General features: G+C 39.2%; 1 protein-coding gene across 3 annotated transcripts in view; it reads right to left on the bottom strand.

Moving 5' to 3' along the window:
• The window catches only part of SRFBP1 (serum response factor binding protein 1), an 81,002-nt gene that overhangs the window by 1,814 nt on the left and 58,973 nt on the right, over window positions 1-20,215 (bottom strand). For all 3 annotated transcript variants that reach the window (XM_086770865.1, XM_086770864.1, XM_086770866.1), the window contains 2 exons: window positions 1,852-1,933; window positions 142-886 (listed from right to left, as the gene is read on the bottom strand). In XM_086770865.1, coding sequence (XP_086626991.1) covers window positions 142-886; window positions 1,852-1,933 — 827 coding nt within the window. The remainder of the gene's footprint in view (window positions 1-141; window positions 887-1,851; window positions 1,934-20,215) is intronic.

The raw sequence follows: 20,215 nt of genomic DNA on the forward strand, positions 1-20,215 counted from the left end.
AGCACAAGAAGACTGCAGAGTAGTTTAAGTGAAAATGTTCTAACCTGTAACTGTCTGAAATTCTCCTTGTTTGGTAAGGGCTACTAAAAAATCACAACAATTTCCATTATTGGGAGAATACAACAAGGGGAAAAGGTTTACCTTCTTCTGTTTTGAGATTTCTGATTAGAGGTAGACAAAGAACTGCAAAATATTGATTCTAGCTTGCTTGCTTTTGCACGTGGCTTGCTTTCTTCCATGATCAAACCTTGCGCTGTCCCAAGTGTGTTGTTCTTTTCTTTCTTCATTATGCTTTTCTGAAGTCTATCCTTTTCTTTTGCTGAAGAAAGATCAGTAAGTGCTGCTGTCTTCTTCTTTCTTTTTACTTTGCCAATGAAGAAATCATCATTGCTGTCACTGTCAGAATCTGATGACTGGTTATAAAACCTTTCTTCAGTGCTATCATCATAGTACTCCTCTTCAACAGGTTGTTTCTGGTCACTATCATCATTAATTATTTCTTTTGTTGCATTTAATTTGTTCGTGTTCATATTTTCTTTCCTTTTTTGACAGCCAAATTTCTTTCCTGTTTTACTCTGAGCGACTGCTTGCACTTCTACTGTGTGAAATGAAGATTCTTCTGGAGCACATGCTCTCTCAATTTCCACAGTCTTCTGCTCAGATTCACTCTCACAAAGTTCTTCAGCCACCCTGTCAGCTTCTCTTTTCATACTCATTTTTGTTTTGTCTTCACATCTTTGCTGTTTTTGAGCTATTTTAAGAGCTTGGTCATCCAAGTTGCTATTGTAATCTTGCGCTGATTTAGGCTGTTCTTCTGACTTGGCCTTTTTTGAAGAAGTGGCTTTGTCTGTGTTCTTTCTTGCATCCTTAAAAGCTTTTACAGCAGCTATACAAGGGGCAGAAGAAAAATATTTTGTTGCGGCTACACGTGGGTTTACATAAGTTATTTTAATATAATAAAACATTTTTGCAAGTAATATGATGTATTGAGTAAGTGCATTTTGAATGTCCTTATCAATCATTTACTGAACACATGGGGCAAGAAATAGCTTAGAGTACAGCACCAACAAAAGTGAGAAAAAGAACTTGAAATTATCACCAAATGAATATACTGTTAAACTTGGGTTTAACTGTGAACTTCTCTTTCAGCAAATAATCATGTTAATTTAGGGCATTACTTTGTGTGTAAAAACTGCAAACAATTTTTAAAATTGCTCAGATATAATTAAATAGGTATTTGACATGCTCTGTTATTAACACAGTAACTTTGTGACATTGTTATTAGGTCTTAGCCCTTTTAAACATTGATTTTAGTTGGAAAATTAATGTTTATAGAGAACAGGAGATAACCTAAACAACCAGGAAAGATTCCCTAAAGATTCTGGTGACGGTTTCCAGGGAAGGTTAAGAGAGTCATTTGCTAAACCTTCTGCCTGCCTTTGGAAACCCAGTTGCAATGCTCTTTTACCTTTGCATCTGTGCGTTATTGTGCTCATTGCCAGTTCAGTCCTTTTTAATTTAGAGATACTCCATTATATCTATTTGATTTTTAGAGTTCCCATTATAAGCCCTGTCTGTCCTATGCTCTGTATCTTAAATGTCATATAGCATACTCTCACGTATAAGCCCTTTTCAACCAACAAAAATGACTACAAGCTTGTGACACTTGGTTCACTGCAGCTAGTTCAGGTAATTACAGAAACTTTTTGTGTTGTTTTTTTTTTTTGTTTTATTTTTGTTTTTACTTTTTTTTCTTTTTATACTGGTTGTTTGTATCAGAAATAAACAGGAACAAGGTAACACACCAATAAGTTACTTAAGTCATAAACAAGTTAATATAAGATTTCATACCTTTAAGTTCAACAAATCTGGGTTTCAAGGTGGGGTGTGTTGCAAGTCTTGCAATAGCTCGCTCAGTCGCGGTGCAATTTGGCTATATAAGATAAATGTAAAGGCATATAGTCAACAGAACGGTGAATACTTATACATGTCGGTATCAGTTATTCTACAATGCATATTAATGTGATTCTGGATTATTAACTAAACAAGAAGAAAAGCTTATGACACTGTAATACTTGAATATTTATTATTTTTCCTTTATTACTGTCATTTTAAATGAGGAAAAATCTAACTACCCAAACACTGACAGAAACATAACAGATATACAAATCTGTTGAGAATAATACTGAATAATACGATAATATGATTTTATTTGAAAAGCATACCAGACACATCTTTCAGAGCTAACATGCTTATTTTACATTCACTATTTCTTAAACGTGCAAAGCAAATTCATGAAGCTCGTGAACAAGGAACACTGTATTGGTAGAAGGCATTCTGCACAAAGGAATACAGCACTTTGCAAGAAGTGCAGTATGGATGCCATAAGACTAGTCAAAATGAAGGAATGTACATTAAGTGTGATTGAGAGGCAAGGTCTAACCTGATCTTAAAGACAAACAACTTTGAATTTAATGTGGTAGAATACTGGAACTCTGTAGGCTGATTCAAAGAACAAATATGATCTTCATGCTTTAATTTGAAGAAAAAGGAGAAAAGTAGGAATTGCTTCCATTTCTGACTTCCTCTTTTATTCATTAGAAGTCACAAGGTACACAACACACTGCAAAAGCAATCTCATTTTTTGGGTTCTTGTCACCACTCTGCTTGAAGAACAAAATGAGAGTGAGAGGTATCTAAGATTTTTCCAAAGAGAGCTTTGTCTTCTTTTTTTTTTTTTTTTTTGAAGGGAGGGAAAGTGGGGCATCACAGGCTTGTAAAACTTGAAATAAACAGAAAGATTTCTTAAAGCCTGCAGTGTAATACTTTGGGAGAAAGGAGAAAAGACACACCTTCTTCCCCTCTTCCTAGTGGTACTATAATTGATGTCTTGTTTAAATTGTTGCTACCTGTGATTTGAGCTACATGCTACAGGAAGTACTGTAGCAGAAGCCACCTAAACCAACAGATTCAGGACATGGTTTAGCTGACATGGTGGTGTTGACGGTTGGATTTGATGATCTTGGAGGTCTTTTCCAACCTTAAAGATTCTATGATTCTAAGCTTCATAAAGAACTGGGCAAGTGCCTCGTTATCCAACCTGAGCTAGTTTTGGTGCCCAGCCACTCAGCACAATACGTTGCCTCTCCTGTCCTGAGTGACCACTGCAACAGATGGAGCCCAAGTCACAGGTATGTAAATGGTAGGGAATAAGGGGTGCAGATTGTCCCGGCTCTGCCCTGGGATGGAGTTAACTTTCTCCATAGCATAAAACATTTTAAGAGCTGGTAGCACATCAATGTTTTTAGTTATTGCTAAGCAGTTCTTGCACAGCATCAAGGTCTTCTCTGTTTCTTTCTCTGCCCTCCCAACAAGCAGGCAGGGAGTAGGGAAGAGGCTGGGAAGGAAACACACTGGGGACAGCTGATCCAAATTGACCAAAAGGATATTCCATTCCATATCAAGTTGTGCTCAGCAATAAAAGCTCAAGGAAAGGAAAAGGAAGGGGAGATATTTGTGGTTATGGCATTTGTCTTCCCAAGTAACCGCTATGTGAAATGAAGCTCTGCTTTCCGGGATGTGGCCTGCTGATGAGAAGTACTGAATAAATTCCTTATTCTCCTTTGCTTGCACACATAGCTCGCTTCACTTATTGAACTGTCTTTATCTCACGCCATGAGTTTTTCCTCACTTTTGCTCTTCTGATGCTATCCACATCCTGCAGGGGTGGGGTGAGTAAGCAGCTGCTGGGTGCTTAGTTGGTGGCTGGGGTCAAACCATGGCACAAACACTACCTAATACATCAGCAATGCGTGTTTAAAGTATCTGATTTGCTTGACATAAGACTGCTGAGTGGGGAATCTTACTTGTTTGTATGTACATTGTCTTCCAGCAGAACTACGCCAGTTACTATAAACAGTTATGTATTCATTGCATAAAGGCAGATGGACACTTCAGGTCAACTACTAGTGCACGAGAGTCACTTTCAGGGCTTTGGTGTGAAGAAAACAGAGCAGAAGACACTACATCTACAGCTAAGCCAGTACTTCTAAATGCAGAAAGATTTAATTGGCTTGCAAAATGTAAATCTTGTTCCTCAACCCACACAAAGCAAATCTCATTCGTATTTCTTTTGCCACAGTTCTAGACCTTACAAAATACACTCTTTCTATGTCTGCTCATATTTCGTGTTTGAAGTGCAGAGCTTTGGGAATTCTAGCTCTTTCCTTTCTCCTCAAGTCTCTGCTATTACAACGTTATTTCTTCAGGTCAAGAAAAACTGGAAAAATGTTTTCTCTGTAGACTGTCTACAGAACTATGAACACTGGCCAGAGGAGACAAGTCAAAAGATGGGTCCATTTCCAAGGGCCACAAACTGGCTTATTTTCAGGCTAGCCTAGCTCTGAGGACTTAAAATCTGAATTTTGATCCCCATGTGACAGTGCTGCACGCTGCTACCAGATTCCTGGGACAGCAAGCTCACATTTCTGAAGATCAAACGCTATTTTCTTTGGAGATTTTTCTATAGCTGGAAAATCTATTTCTGAACCTAATTAATACACTTTTCCTCTCAGCTACTTCCTGTGGGTTTTGAAAGAATATACCATGAAATTCAGAAAGCAGCAGCAGCTTCTGTGCAACATCTGGTGTCCTTTAATTCAAGTATTTATAGAAAGAGTTTAAGCATATACATGCCAATACATATGGAATAACCAAATTTTTTCCTTATAGCAAAATACTTCACAAACACTACTCACACTGCAAGATAGTAGCCAACAAACATAGAATACGACATTCAAATTCTTTAAAATTTCCCATTTTCTGGGGTTTTTTTTGGCACATCCCATGCTCAATTTATTTTTTCTCAAGTATTTTCTAGTATATAAAACTTTGGCAGAAAACAAAACTTAACAGAAAAACGTCAACTGTATTTCCAGCAAGAACACACTTTCCCTCTCCTCCTGCCCCTAGTATGTTTAAATATGTGGATACTGGAATTGTACACATTCATTTTCACATGTTCCTGTTACTTTTTGTATTATTTTGCACCATTCAATGTCCTAGTACTTTCCATAGAACACTCTCCTTCATTCAGTGTGTGACTGAGGTGCTGTAAAATGAACAATGTAACTGAGTGATGTATAGTCACACTTTTCAGTGAGAAGTTCTAAGCTTCATACAGAACCACTTGAAAGCCAGTTTCCTCAAACTTTTTATGTCGGTAAGTGATGCATTATTTCTGTATATAGTATTAAAGACATCTCTCTATCATCACTGCCATGTTTCATTAAACTCCATGTGAACATTTAACTGAATTAACTGCCCTGATCTCTGTATTTTCAAGTATCTTAAAATGAAAAGAAACCCAAGCTGCATAACCAAGTATGATTCATCCTGAATGGCAGATGTGCACACAAATGCAAACCTCAAAACATAACTTGTCTGTTATAGCATAATAAAGCCGCAGTTGTCTAACTTACACATGTGCAAACATATGCATGCCCCACATAAGGGAGCTAAACTTTGAACAATGTTGCAATAATTGTGAAAATGGACATTACAAGCTTAGTAAGATAAAAACAGATTCACAATGCCAGTTTTGAGATGTGCCGGAACAGGGGTCAGAAGTATGGAGTGGTTCTGAGAGCTGGCAGCACTGGGTAAAAAAAAAAAGCAGCATGATGGAAATGTCAGGCAGAAGTTGTGTGGGTAGTACCTGCTTCATATGATGCAGGTGATAAAGTGAGAATAAGAAACTGAGTATCTCAGGGCCTTGGGCAGATGGGATTGCAGGAGTTGAAAGGCATACCTTGTCAGCATGCTTAAGACAGCAGAGCTTCTGGAAAAGTCAAAGTGTAGAAAGCTGGTATTAACTTGGGAATACAAAATGGAGACTTCTAACCATCACTTCATTTCGATTACCCTTCCTGTTCAAGTTCAATTTTTTCATACCCTCTCTGCTATAATTATAATCAATAATAGGAAAAAAAGAGATCATACTTCTATTCTTCAACTGACTTTTGTACAAAAGGGGGTTGCCTTGTTACAGATGTTACCAGAAACAAGACTGCTACTAGAAGAGTATACTACTACAAAGACTACTACAGAATTTCAGCTGGATCAAAGGACAATGCTACTGAACTGGTAATGCTTGGTAGACCTCCATCTGCCACTTTAGATCATCTCTCAGTTACCTGACATTCAAATGGAGACAGTCAGAAACCCCACTGACAAGTATGCAGTACAATAGCAAAAGCCATGACGCAAAACGTAACCTTGAAGCATGCCAAGTTTCTACGCTAACTCTAAGTACAGTTGAATGTAGAGTGTGTAACAGCCGCCTGACTTCAAGCAAAGAAATGGCAGACATAATCGTAAAAAAAAATATTTCCCCAATTCTAAGCCAAAACAAGATGTCATTGCAATACCCTTTGTAGGAGCTTAGGAGAAGAGCTCTCTCTACTAAAAAAAAAAACCCAGAAAACCTGTTAATACACACGTTCTTCCCAGAGCTCTAACTACTTACAGCTGTCCTTCATAATAGCAGATGTGGTTAATGTGGAGTCACAGGGTGGCTGAAGGTGCCAGATCATGGCTGCTACCCAAATCCGTCCCATGACCTCATACTGCTCTGGAATAAGACCCCTCAGAAAAATTACTTTCTGACTGTGAAATGCTGCTTGTTCTTCCTCTGCCTTTACGTCTGTAAGACATACAGTATGTGATTTGTGGCCAACAGGCACTGTGAAGATTGTAGTAGGAAAGACGATTGCTTAATGGTATCACCCGTGGCACCATTGTTGTCTCTCAGTTCCTGACAGCAAGAGACTGATTGTTGGCTGTCTCTCACCTTGATAATAGGAGGATGGATCAAGTAGGAGATGCAGTAAACAGGTCTCTGTTAGATGTGGCAAGACTTTAAAAGAGAGTGGTTCTCCCAAATACAGAAGTAACAGAGAACAATCCCATAGTAGTCACAGGAGAGAAACATCAGCACTACATGCTTCAGACTTCGAACTGGAAATGGATAGCCAAAATCCGACAGACTTATAATCAACTTTTACTTAGTTTTTATGCAAGCTTTCCTGATTCTCCAGGTAACATTAAAGTGACAGTACAGGTGTTATGAAGAAGTAGCTATACAAGCTTAATAGCAAGACAAGTGAGAAGTTCTTATGGCAATTAATTCTGCATGGAACTGAGGAAATCATGCAAGTTTCAACAGATTTCTTTCTATTGGACTATATACAACTTTAAAAATAGACTGATGAAAAAATTCCAATTGAAGTTAAAACATATGTCCTATTAGATCTAAAGCCTTTGCAAAACAACTCAGCAGCGTATCTTGTAATAGAACAAGAGAAGAAAAACTGAACAACTTCTTACAAAACACCAAGATACAGAAGTAAACCTGAAGTCCCCTTTGGCTTCTTGTTTATTATTCTTTTCAACGCTTGCCACAGTTTATATTCATTTACATCCTTTTCTGCTATTGTGGTAATTCAACCATGAAAATATTTGGATATTTACTTTATTTTTCTTGCAAGCTGTGCTGAGTTGACCCTGGCTGGATGCTAGGTGCCCACCAAAGCTGCTCTATCACTCCCCTCCTCAGCTGGACAAGGGAGAGAAAATACAACGAAAGGCTCGTGGGTACAGATAAGGACAGGGAGAGATCACTCACCAGTTACCATCATGGGTAAAAAAAAGCCTTGATCTGGGAAAAAAACCAATTTAATTTATTACCAAACAAATTAAGAGTAGGAAAATGAGAAATAAAAACTAAATCTTAAAACACTTTTCCCCCACCTGTTCTTTCTTCCTGGGCTCAATTTCACTCCTGATTTTCTCTACCTCCTCCCCCTGAGTGGTGCAGGGCAACAAGGAACAGCGGTTGCCATTGGTTCATCACACGTTGTCTCTGCTTCTCCTTTTGCCTCACACTCTTCCCCTGCTCCAGTGTGGAGTGCCTTCCACGGGAGACAGTCCTCCACAAACTATTCTAATATGAGTCCTTTCCATGGGCTGCAGTTCTTCACAAACTGTGGGTCCCCCATGGGATGCAGTCCCTCAGAAACAGACTGCTCCAGCATGGGTCCCCCATGGGGCCACAGGTCCTGCCAGGAGCCTGACCCACTGCAGGTTCTCCATGGAGCCACAGCCTCCTTTGGGGGCATCCACCTGCTCCTCTGTGGGCCTCCATGGGCTGCAGGGGCACAGCCGGCCTCACTGTGGACTGCACCACGGGCTGCAGGGGAATCCGGTGCCTGGAGCAACTCCTCCCCTCCTTCCTCACTGACCTTGATGTCTGCAGAGTTGTTCCTCTCACATATTCTTACCCTCTCTTCAGCTGCAGTTGCACAGCATTTTCTTCCCCTTCTTAACTATGTTACCCCAGAGGTGTCACCACAGATGGGCTTGGACTTGGCCAGCAGCAGGTGTGGCTTGGAGCTGGCTGGCGTTGGCTCCATCAGACGTGTAGGAACCTTCTGGCATCTTCTCACAGAAGCCACCCCCATAGCCCCCATGCTACCAAAACCTTGCCACACAAACCCAATACAGAAGCATTATGGAAGCTGAAGACCCATGGCAACATGGGGTACTTTGAACAATGTTTTTGCTCATCTGCAGAGCTGCACACAACAGAAGGCAGATGTCTTGAGAACCTAGCTGACCTTGCATTCATGGCAGTAGCAATGACTGTCAACTCATCTGTGACTTTCACAGACTCCTGAATGCAGCATTAGGAAGAAGCATGAGATTCTTCTAAATAGTATCAAGGCACTTACACTGCCCTAACTTTAATTTGTATGTTTGGACCAAAGCTATTATTTTTCCCTGTAATTTGTTCACTTAAATTTACCTTCACTCCTGCATCCATTTTGGCCTGTCTTTTATCAAAAAGCAGTAAGAAGTATAAACTTGTTTCTGTCATTGTCTCCTCTTCTTTTAAAGTAAGAATTTCAAAATAGGCCATAAATTCAAACAAAAACAGATTTCTGGCTGTTCTTTGCTGCATGTATGACAAAAATAACTATCCAAGAATTTGAAAAAGTTTAAAGGCCCTAGGCACTTTACATGTGTTAGAAGATCATATTTAATTGGAGTATAAAAGAGTCAATGGAGTTTCTCTGGATTAACTTGACACAACTAATTTAGTCAACCATACAAGTGTGAGGTAAATGCTTATTTTTCCAATTGGGAAATGGTCAAAGAGAAATAGTGTGTTTCATCCCAAATTACCACAGTGATCTACAGCAGAGCTTGGCATAAACCCCAGACCTGCCCAAGTACAAATTATGTACTTAATCTTCTACTAATTATTTCCGTCTTACTTTATGCATAAAATAATTCCTATGATTGTTTCAACAAAGAAAAGTCAGAACAAAAGTATCCAGAATGAAGCAGGCATGGACTCTTAATTATCTCCTCATGGAGAACAGGGTCAACTCTAAGTGCAAGCTGAAATAGCAAGATACCGGGAAAACTCAAATGCTGGTAAGTCTTCTTCACCTCTTCCAGGGCTACTAAGAATATGGTTTATAATCCTCTCGGTTTGGCATCCCACACAAACAATGTATACATTTTAAAATTAAAACAAGTTAACTTCTTAAGGTTCTGAGGACATAAAGCAAGCACCATGCCAACTCCCCCACACGGTTGTGGTAATCTAACTCACTGTGACTACTGACACTGAAAGCTCTGCTGGCCTTTGAGGAAACCTAGAAGCATGCTGAACATTACTTCATGCTACGGACAAATATGTCTATGATGTGGAGAAATTCCCAGTGGAAAGCAGCTGTGAAAAAAGTACTCCCCATTTTACTTTCTAAAAATATTATTAAGAAATATCTATAATGTAAAAATACTACATCATTTCAATTGTACATCCAGTGTAATTAACCAGTAAAATATATGGACAATTCTGACTTATAGCATTATGAAATTAAATACATAAAATATAACAGTATAAAGGCTACATGTTTTTTATTTTTTGTATATAGCTTTGTATAAAATATATGCACTTCATACATTTTGACATACGAACAGTTGAGGCACTACATCACTGTAAGATATATGCGTCTTGCCAAACTGAATAAAAAAAATTGGCAGACAGCACAGCAAAACAGATGCCACTAAAAAACACACCAAAACCTCAAAAAATCCAAGCAAATACCCCCTCCCCACCAACCCAAATCACGCAAAAGACAATCATACTGAGAAAGTAAACTGGAAAGCAAAATATGATGAAATAGAAACCCTGAAGCAAAAAACGTACTTCAGAGGGAACAGAAACAAAATGCATCTCGGATAACAGGCAGTAGCTGTGAACGATACAAAGAGAAAGGTCTTTTCCACAAAATTCACATAGACTTCTTCAGAGAACATAATGAAATTTGGAGGAAAGGTCATATATAAACTAGTTTGACAACCACTATGTATCAGATCTGAAACCACAACTGACTTTTGCAGAAAAGTGAAGTTGATAGATTGTTTGCTTCTAACTGGCCATCTAGAATGAGTGTCTGGAGACTCAAAATAGGCAGTTGTTTATTAAGTCCGAACAGGGAGTTAAGCTGGTCAATCACAGAATGAAATCTGAAACAATCAGTACTTGTGAAAACAAAATTTTAAAAAATTTATTACTTATATTTATTTGTTACAGAAAAGACAGCAGAAACATAAAGTAGACCAACAACACTCAGGCAGTGCTGCAAGTCAAACAGGAAACAGAATTCTCCAAGTTCACTACCACCTGAATGCATCTGAGCTCCCAAGATCCACCTGTGCATCACGGGGATGTCCAAAAACTGAATGGAAGCAAATGGTAGCAAATAAATCGGCAACATATAGGAATGAGCTCCGTATTATTAAAACTATTGAATGGGCCAAGAAGTTCACAGTATTCTGCCTTGGACAAACCTTAGAATCACAGAGAATCATAGAATCACAGAATAATTTGGGTCAGAAGGAACCTTTAAAGGCCATCTAGTCCAACCCCTCCATGCAAGGAGCAGGGACCTCTTGAACTGGATCAGGTTGCTCAGAGCCCCATCCAACCTAGCCTTGAATGTTTCCAGGGATAGGGCATCAACCACCTCTCTGGGCAACCTGTTCCAGTGTTCCACCACTCACATTGTAAAAAATGTTTTCCTTATCTCCAGTCTGAATCTACCTCCCTCTGTTTCAAAACCATTACACCCCTTGACCTATCACAACACACCCTGCTAAAGAATTTCTCCCCATGCTTCTTACAAGCACCCTTTAGGTACCGGATGGCCACTATAAGGTCTCCCCAGAGACTTCTCTTCTCCAGGCTGAACAGCCCCAACTCTCTCAGCCTGTCCTCATAGAAGAGGTGCTCCAGCCCTCTGACCATCTTCGTGGCCCTCCTCTGGAATCTCTACAACTGGTCCATGTCCTTCCTATGTTGGAGGCTCCAAAGCTGGACGCAGTACAGCTTGTGGGGCCTCACAAGAGCAGAGTAAAGGGGCAGAATCCCCTCCTTTGACCTGCTGGGCACACTTCTTTGGATGCAGCCCAGGATGTGGTTGGCTTTCTGGGCTGCAAGCACACATTGCCAGCTCATGTTGAGCTTCTCGTCCACTAGCACATCCAAGTCCTTCTCCTCAGGGCTGCTCTCAATCCATTCTCCACCCAGCCTGTATTTGTGCTTGGGATTGTCCCAACCCCTGTGTAGGACCTTTCACTTATCTTGTTGAACTTCATGAGGTTCTCCCAGGTCCACCTCTCCAGCCTGTCAAGGTCCCTCTGGATGGCATCCCTTCCCTCCAGCATGTTGACTGCACCACACAGCTTGGTGTTGTCAGCAAACTTGCTGAGGGTGCACTCTATCCCACTGTCCATGTCGCCGACAAAGATGTTAAACAGGGCCAGTCCGATTACTGACCCCTGAGGGACACCACTCATCACCAGTTTCCACTTGGACATCGACACTCAAAGACCACAACTCTCTGAGTGCAGCCATCCAGTCAATTCCTTATCCACCGAGTGGTCCAACAATCAAGTCCATCTCTTTCCAGTTTAGACACAAGGATGTTGTGCAGGACAGTGTCAAATGCTTTGCACTAGCTCAGGTAGATGACGTCAGTTGGTCGTCCCTTGTCCGCTAATGCTGTAACCCCGTCACAGAACACCACCAAATTGGTCAGGCATGATTTACCCTTAGTGAAGCCATGTTGGTTGTCACCAGTCATCTCCTTATTTTACATGGGCCTTAGCATGGCTTCCAGGAGAATCTGCTCCATGACCTTGCCAGGCACAGAGGTGAGACTGACTGGCCTGTAGTTCATCAGGTCTTCCTTGTTTTTCTTTTTAAAAATGGGAGTTATTTTTCCCCTTTTCCAGTCAGCAGGAATCTCACCAGATTACCATGACTTCTCAACTATGATGGACAGTGGCTTGGCAAATTCATGTGCCAGTTCCCTTGGGACCTGTCGATGCATCTCATCAGGTCCCAACGACTTGTGCACCTTCAGGTTCCTTAGAAGGAAACTTTAGAAGTTTCAGAATTGAGATATCCATCAGTCTCCTTATGAAGTAAATTCGGTGAAAAAATGCTGTACTGAACTTTCAGGGACGTAATCTTGAGGCATTCTTACAATATTTAACTGTAAAACAGATGCTCAGACCTCAAATTATCACTTGTCAGATGCAGCTCAATACAGTGCCATACGTATAAACACACATGAAAGACAGTTTATAACAGAAAAAGCATATAGTTCAGATCTTCAAATTTAAAACAGATGCAAAGCTTCAAAACTACCTTTGAAACATTTGAAAAACAAGCTCCAATTTAATCAGGCATATTTCAGATAATTTATAATGTAAAAGTAAAAGATTAATCCCTGCCAAACAATGCTGTCTTGCTCAAAATTTACATTTACGAGCATTACGCTAGGGAACACACCTATATATATAACTCAAGTATTGTCAGGTCAGTATCTTCAGATCAATCTCTTGGGAGAGACGTATTTATGCTCAGAGCCTCGCTGAAGGAACTAAATATGAGAGCCAAGGATCTGCAGGCACAGATGACTTAAAGACTTCACGAACACTGCACACACTAACCAGGGGTAGGCCATGTTATAATATGCTATTCAAAACAAAACAGAATTTCTTGGCATACCACATTGCAATTTTTGTGCGCAATTGAAAACAGATTCTTTTAATCTATATGTTTTTCAGCCACTTTCTGAAAAAGGACAATGGAAATACAAATTCAATTCACTGAAAAACTATTAAAACATCTGAGATAAACATACCAGTTCTTTGGCAACAAAGTGTAGATTTTCCATCATTAAGTCTATTGAGGGAGTATATTCATTCAAAACTTACTCTAATGATAAACACATGTAAGATATATATGGCAGCTCTGATATTACTTGAGCATATCAGCAGATGATAGATGTAAAATACATGGAAATCCTGGATGTTCACATTTTATAGGAGGTATTTCACCATATGGCACACAGAACAGTCACCTTTATGCTCACGGGCTCTTGGGCATCTTCTAGGCCATTACATTACTATTACTTAACTCTAGCACGCAGAATTTTCCTAATGTGTAATTACTCAACCATTTCAAGTGTCAGGCAGCTATTTGTATTCCAAACCCAAGAAAAATTAGACCACCACTCTTTAAATCTATACTTGTTATATTCTCACTAAGTGACTTACCTCGCATTTCCAATATTTTCTCTTACCTAGCAATCTTGCCATAGAGGGGCAATCTGCTGTAACCTTAGGCTCTCATTTTACCAAGCTGTAACTCTTTAACACAGCCAGTCTTAGCAGCTACAGTCATTCACATCCCAATAGATGAGATTTTTCTTTAAACAGAATTCCAATAATTCAAGAACATCTAATTTTTCTCCTTCTACAGTTACATTTTAAAAAGTTCAAGCAATAGTGCCTCCAGCACTTTTCATCTAATTTTCCAGTGTTAAGAGACTGATGGGCTTCATACTGGGCTGAAAGAGCCCTCCCAATTCCATAACTTTTTTTTTCAGTTTTTATTTTTATAAATCTCAGTTTCTTAATTCTGAGTTGCAGCACTTTAAAAACTGATCTGGATAGAAAAGGGGGGGAATAAATCTGAATGGTTTTGTACTTTACTTTTATATGATATATAATGTAAAACTGATAATAGTTTAATTTATGCAAATAAAAAGTAAAAGAGAGCAGCAGCTGTTTTTCATTTTTAGAAATATCAGGAACGTCTTTTTTTTTTTCTTCTGATTTTGTGATGCAATTCTGAGTCACACTACAAAGCATATATCCAGAAAGAGCTTCTTCAGTTAGTAACATGCAAGTAGCTGACAGTTTTAAACACAGAATCACAGGATGGTTTGGGTTGGAAGGCACCTTAAAGATCATCTACTTCCAACCTCCTTGCCCTGGGCAGGGACACCTTCCATTAAACCAGGTTGTTCAAAGCCCCGTCCAACCTGGCCTCGGAACACTTCCAGGGACAGGGCATCCACAACTTCCTGGGAAACTTCTTCCAGTGCCTCACCACCCTCACAGTAAAGAATTTCTTCCTTATATCTAATGTAAATCTACCCTCTTCCAGTTTAAAGCCATTACCCCTTGCATATCGCTACATGCCCTTATCAGAAGTCCCTCTCCAGCTTTCTTGTAGGCCCCTTCTGCGTACTGGATTGTTTATATAACATTAACACTTCAAGGTCTCGAAGGAATCAAAATAATGAAAGATTCCAACTCACGTAACCTCTACCTGACATTCTCTCTCATTACGCTTATCTCCTGTGCCAACGCTATGGTGCTTCTCAAAACAAGGTCAAGAGGTAATGAACCATGGACACTTTTCCCTCCGTGGTACACTGATCTTGGTTTTTTACACACAAAAAAAATCCTGTTGGAAGTTAACGCTTTTTAAACCACTTCCAGTAACCTTAGTTGAAATTGCTCAATGAGTAGCAGTACTTAAAGAATTAGCACATAGACAGATGGCAAGACATAGAAAATATTTTGCTTTCTCGGCTGGTGGAGCATACTCTTTTCTTGCCTCTTCATGTGGATCAACTTTATAAACTGATTACTTTCCCTATGGATATATAAAAGATGCAATTCAAAGATTCTGTCTTTAGTATACAAATGAATTGAAGATAACTGAAAACTCTCTTAATATCTGTGCTAAATTTCTAGCTTCTCTAATCTCATTTAACATTTTCTGTTCACCATCATCATTCTGACTGGGGGCTGTAGAACATCACTGGTACCAAACTTTCATGACAGTCTGAACTTCCATTCAGAATATTTCTTAGTGCTTCTCTTTTCTTGTAATACATTTGTGCTGTTAAACTTGAAACACAGTGCTTCACAACACAGCACCAATCTCAGGCACATACATCCTATGCCATTATCCCTTTAAAGACAGTACCTTTCATTAATTATCCTGAAGACCTTGTGGAAGGAGAATAACCATTGTATCTGTGATGACATCATATGTCAGATATTCTAGTTTACCCCTATTATTTTTTTTCAGTTCAGGGACTGGTATAGAAGTATTCATAATTTACACCCTTTCTCTGTAGCTTAGTATTGGAGATGCCAATCAACTGGCACTGCAGGTAACCTGTCTTATCTTTGCTGTTTACTGGATCAAGCTGTTCCCTCCTTGGCCTTTAGGAGACATCTTGAAAAGTACCCACATGCCTCCTGCTGGTCATGTCATTGTGAATCAGATGTTCCTCCACGCATGTCCTCCTTCCCTGGGCTTTTAGTTTAAGTATTCCTTTATGTCCTTTAAAATTTTCAGTGCCAGCAGCCTGGCACAACTTTGATCATGATGCAGCTCATCCTTCCTGTCCGGCTTCCTCTTGCCCCAAAGGTTCCCCAGACACCTAAATCTCTTCTTTCCATACCATACTCTCGTCCATGCAATGAGATTCTGGGCCTCTGCCTGCTTTACATGCGAGATATGCAAGTTTGAACAATATTTTGGAGAAGGATATCAAGGAGATTCTGGACATTAGTAACTTAGCTTTCCTTTACTTAAACAACAACCAAAAAAGCACCAAACCAACCACAATACCTCGAGAACCTCCTGTTACACTACATTTTTTCATGCATTTTCTTCAAGAAAAGCATAAAAACAAGACTACTTCTAACATTTTCCTCTATTGTTCCCACAACAACTCATATCTAGTAAGATATTTATACACACCACTTAAATACTAATATAAAATAAGAATGAAAGTTGAGAGTTGCCTGTCTTTCATGAGTGCTGTGATATAATTCTTCCCGGGACTGAAAAAATACAGCCATGTGCAAATGAAGCACCACGCATCACAACATCACCAGGCATATCTGAGCGGCCTGCTCTTCCTCACCCACTCTTTTTTCCACTTATGCTCCTGTAACTGTGTTTATCGTGTCTGAATGACCTAGACGATCCAAGCTAAGTATTGCTTACAAAAATCTGAATTGACTCCCATTGGCTTTACTGACAACAATATGTCTGTCCACATTCTGGTCTGACAAACCAAGTGAAATGAGCATATTCAAATCAAAAGCAATCACACCACTTTTGAGATTGAACCTTGCCTAAATACTTCAATAATCTTGGGCAATCAGTTCAGCCAGGCAACAAAATTAAGTCATACAGTCTCACAGGAACGCAAATGAGGGGTAGAAAGATCCCTGGACTAGTAACGTAAAATTTGACAGGAGACAGCCTTTTTGTGTCAAAGATAAACATGGCATCTTTGTGAAAAACTGCCAAAGTTACTAGCAGTTTATTTCAATACTGAACTTTAAAAGATTATTTCTAGAATGGACAAAATCCAAGCCGTAATTACACTGAGATCACTGCAATTACTACTCCGCTGTTGAAGATGATGTTAACTTTGGTCTAGTCTATCTTCTTGCTCTCACATGGTGACCCCGCTGAGGCATATATGTGGCAGCCTAGTTTGAATGCAAAGGGGCTAATGGATCTACAAACTGGCCCAGAAAATGTAAGGGAAAGTGTGGTAGGTGTAGGAAGGAATAGCCAACTGAAGATGGAAGGGCAATGGACAGAACACAGCACAAACAGATGCCTGAACTCTCCCACTGAAAGTCTGGGAAGGGCCTGCTGACACTGGCTGGGCTAGCAGACAGATGGACAATTGGGTGGAGAAGTAGGTGGGAGAAGAGTGGAGGAAGATTTGTGAAAAATTGACAGATGGTTTTAAACTGACATAAACATTCAGTTGCAGCCACAGCAATGGATTCCAGGCTCTAAAATACGGAGGAGTAGATACAAAAGACATGCTAAACAGCTCACAGTTCAAATAATCAAATTTGGAAGATGAGGAACCTTGAGGAAAGAGAACACAAACCAGTCATACAGAGGAAGTATTTACGCCAGAATGTGATATTCATCACTGAATGTAAAATTCTTCACTTCATTAGTAGTCTTAGGAAGACCACAGACACTCCTGTTTAATGCTAACATCTGGTGTTTGACATGGAAAATTCTCAGGAAACAGTGGCTTCATACATTCAGTGTAACTTCAATTCAAACAGAGTCAAAATACTCAGGACAAAAAGAATCCAACTCTGTAACACTGATTCCCAGTGTCAAGTCAACTATTTTAGCCTCTGTTACAGGAAATCGTGCTATTAAATCAATGCAACACATTTCCAAAAACATAACATGTTGACAGATGCAACTATTACATAGAGAAAAGCGTATCTGCTATCTGATAGGTAAATGAATACCCTTACTTCGATACCAAAATAAGAAAGGAACATAACATAACATTTTAATATGTAGGAAAACAAATGGAGTATTATTATTTTACAATTCTCAGCATAAACACATTTTTGGAGAGTGGAAACATCTTTGTACATACAAGGCAATACATTCCTTCTGAAGCAAAAGTAAAGTTGATAACAATGTTTCCAATAATTGATGCTTAGAAAAAAGGGTAGGGGGGAAATGAGGCGGAGATTGTTTTGAGTCCAGGTAGGTGATAATTAAGCCATTAAAATACAACATATTCATCTTGTAATTATGCCCTAATTATCTATACACCATTTCCAATTTAAGAAGAGTCTAACAACCAGTATTTAGATTAAAAAAAGAGAATGAAGTATTTCATGGGTCCCTCAAAAACACCAGCCATTCGCCCCCATGCCAAAATCAAACCACAGAACAGTGAAGTGCAAAGAATTAATGATAAGCATATTATAGAAAGCTGATGGACTATCACATCAGTAATACACAAAAGACTGACTCATACAGTAGTCCTCTCCCTATGGTTTATGGATTGCAAAAAAAAAAAAAATTTTCATAAGCAAAGAATGTTAAAAATCCACATAAGTAATTATCTAGTTATGCTGCTACTAAAGACACTAACAACAGGAACATAAGTTTTATATCAATAATAACCTCTATCCTCATCAGAATGTTTTTGTAGTGAGCAGAATTCTTCAGAGGGGCTTTGGGAAAGGTGGGGGGAGAAGGGAGGAGGTTGTGGAAAAAATCCCCCAAAGCCCAAACGAAAGACAAGCAACTATTTTGTACTTGATCCAAAGCCTCTGAAGTTAACGGAAAGTCTTCAATTAAATTGCAAGAGATTTAGCATCAGGCCTCTTTTATGATTTAGTGCATTTCCTCACATGAAATACACAGAGAACACAGAGGTCTTGTATTTATATATTTTCCACTATGAAGTACATTTTAAAAATAAATGAAGGCAATGACTACAAGTGTACATTCAGGACTGTCAGCTAAAATAGAAACTTTTGTATTTTTCAGAGTGAAAATACAGATATGACTGTTCCTCCTCAGTTCAGACATGTTAAATCAAAAGTTCTACTTGATGCAGAAAGTACATCTTCCTTTCTTTCCCTGCCACACAGCTAAAGGTACCAGTAGTATCACGTTTAAAATTTCCTTAATAGATAAGTGTATTCGTTAGAATAAATGTTATGCATTTATTGGTTGTGTAACCATATCTTGTATGTGTTAGTGTCTTGTAATCAAAGATTACAATCTAGTGATATACTGTGGGGAACCTGATGCTCCAAATAATTACTTACTGACTGTTAATTAATGCCTCAGAGTTAGCAGCCTTTCATAAATAGCCTTTCACAGATTGCTAGTGTGAAACACATTTCAGTGCAAATTGACAAAGAAAAATGTAAAATAACACAAGCACTGTGACTGCCCTATCCTTGCTCTTTTTTTGGTTACTGGCGAGAGGCTGTGGACTGATAAACAGGGCATCACCTGCAGATTTTAAAGAGAAGGTGATATGAATCTAAGAAAAACTATTTTGATATTGTGATTTAAACACTCTTTTGAGAGAAATAAAGGTAATACATAATCAGTTCTGTAACTTCATGCTTTTTGTTCCTATCTGCCCTGGGCAGAAATATCTTTCTGCCTCTTTCTCTTGTCCTTCTTGCCCAAGGACTTCCTTAGTTCTGCACCAGAGATCCAGTGGATTCATGGAGGTGTCTGGGATGTGAAACAGGATCTTCTCACATGTGAAGCGGTAGAACTCTCACTTGATAAATCACAAAAAATCTGTTCTTATTACTGTTAGTATTTTAGCTGGTTCCCCAATCCCAAATTCATTTGAGTCACAGAGGTAAAGAGCCATATATTAAATTCATTCTCACCTGAAATAACTCCCAGAACTTTAACTGCAGCAGAATAGCCTTTGGGCATCCATAAAAAAATATCTGGACCTGAAGCTAGGCAGCACTAATGTCATCTCCCCAAAATCATGTTAAGTACAGCTGTTTTCATCAGTCAGCTGAGACTTTTAATGATCAAAATCATACTGTGCACCAGGCTGCGCAGTCAAATCCTGGCACGTCTCTCCACAGTCGTGCATGAGCTGCCTGAGATCCCATTCCTAAACCTTTGAATTCCTTTTAAATTCCAAACACGACAAAGTTGGTTCATGAACATGAAGCAATCCAAAATAAGCTCATCAGGCCTTACATTAGCAAAAAAACACTTCTAAGAGCTAGTAATGGCTTACATTTCTGGTTTAGAGAAATTTCTCAACACACTTGGAAATTGTGGCAAGCTTTTCAGTAATCCTGAGACTCAGAGGGATGTGGCATGGCCCCAAGAAACTTTGTAGATGACAATATACTCAAAATCTGCTGTGCAGAATCCTCTTTGCAGACAAGCATCTGCATGATACAAACACAATAGGAT

Source organism: Chlamydotis macqueenii, chromosome Z (assembly GCF_036417535.1).
Source record: "Chlamydotis macqueenii isolate bChlMac1 chromosome Z, bChlMac1.mat, whole genome shotgun sequence".
NCBI classification, from domain to species: Eukaryota; Metazoa; Chordata; class Aves; order Otidiformes; family Otididae; genus Chlamydotis; species Chlamydotis macqueenii.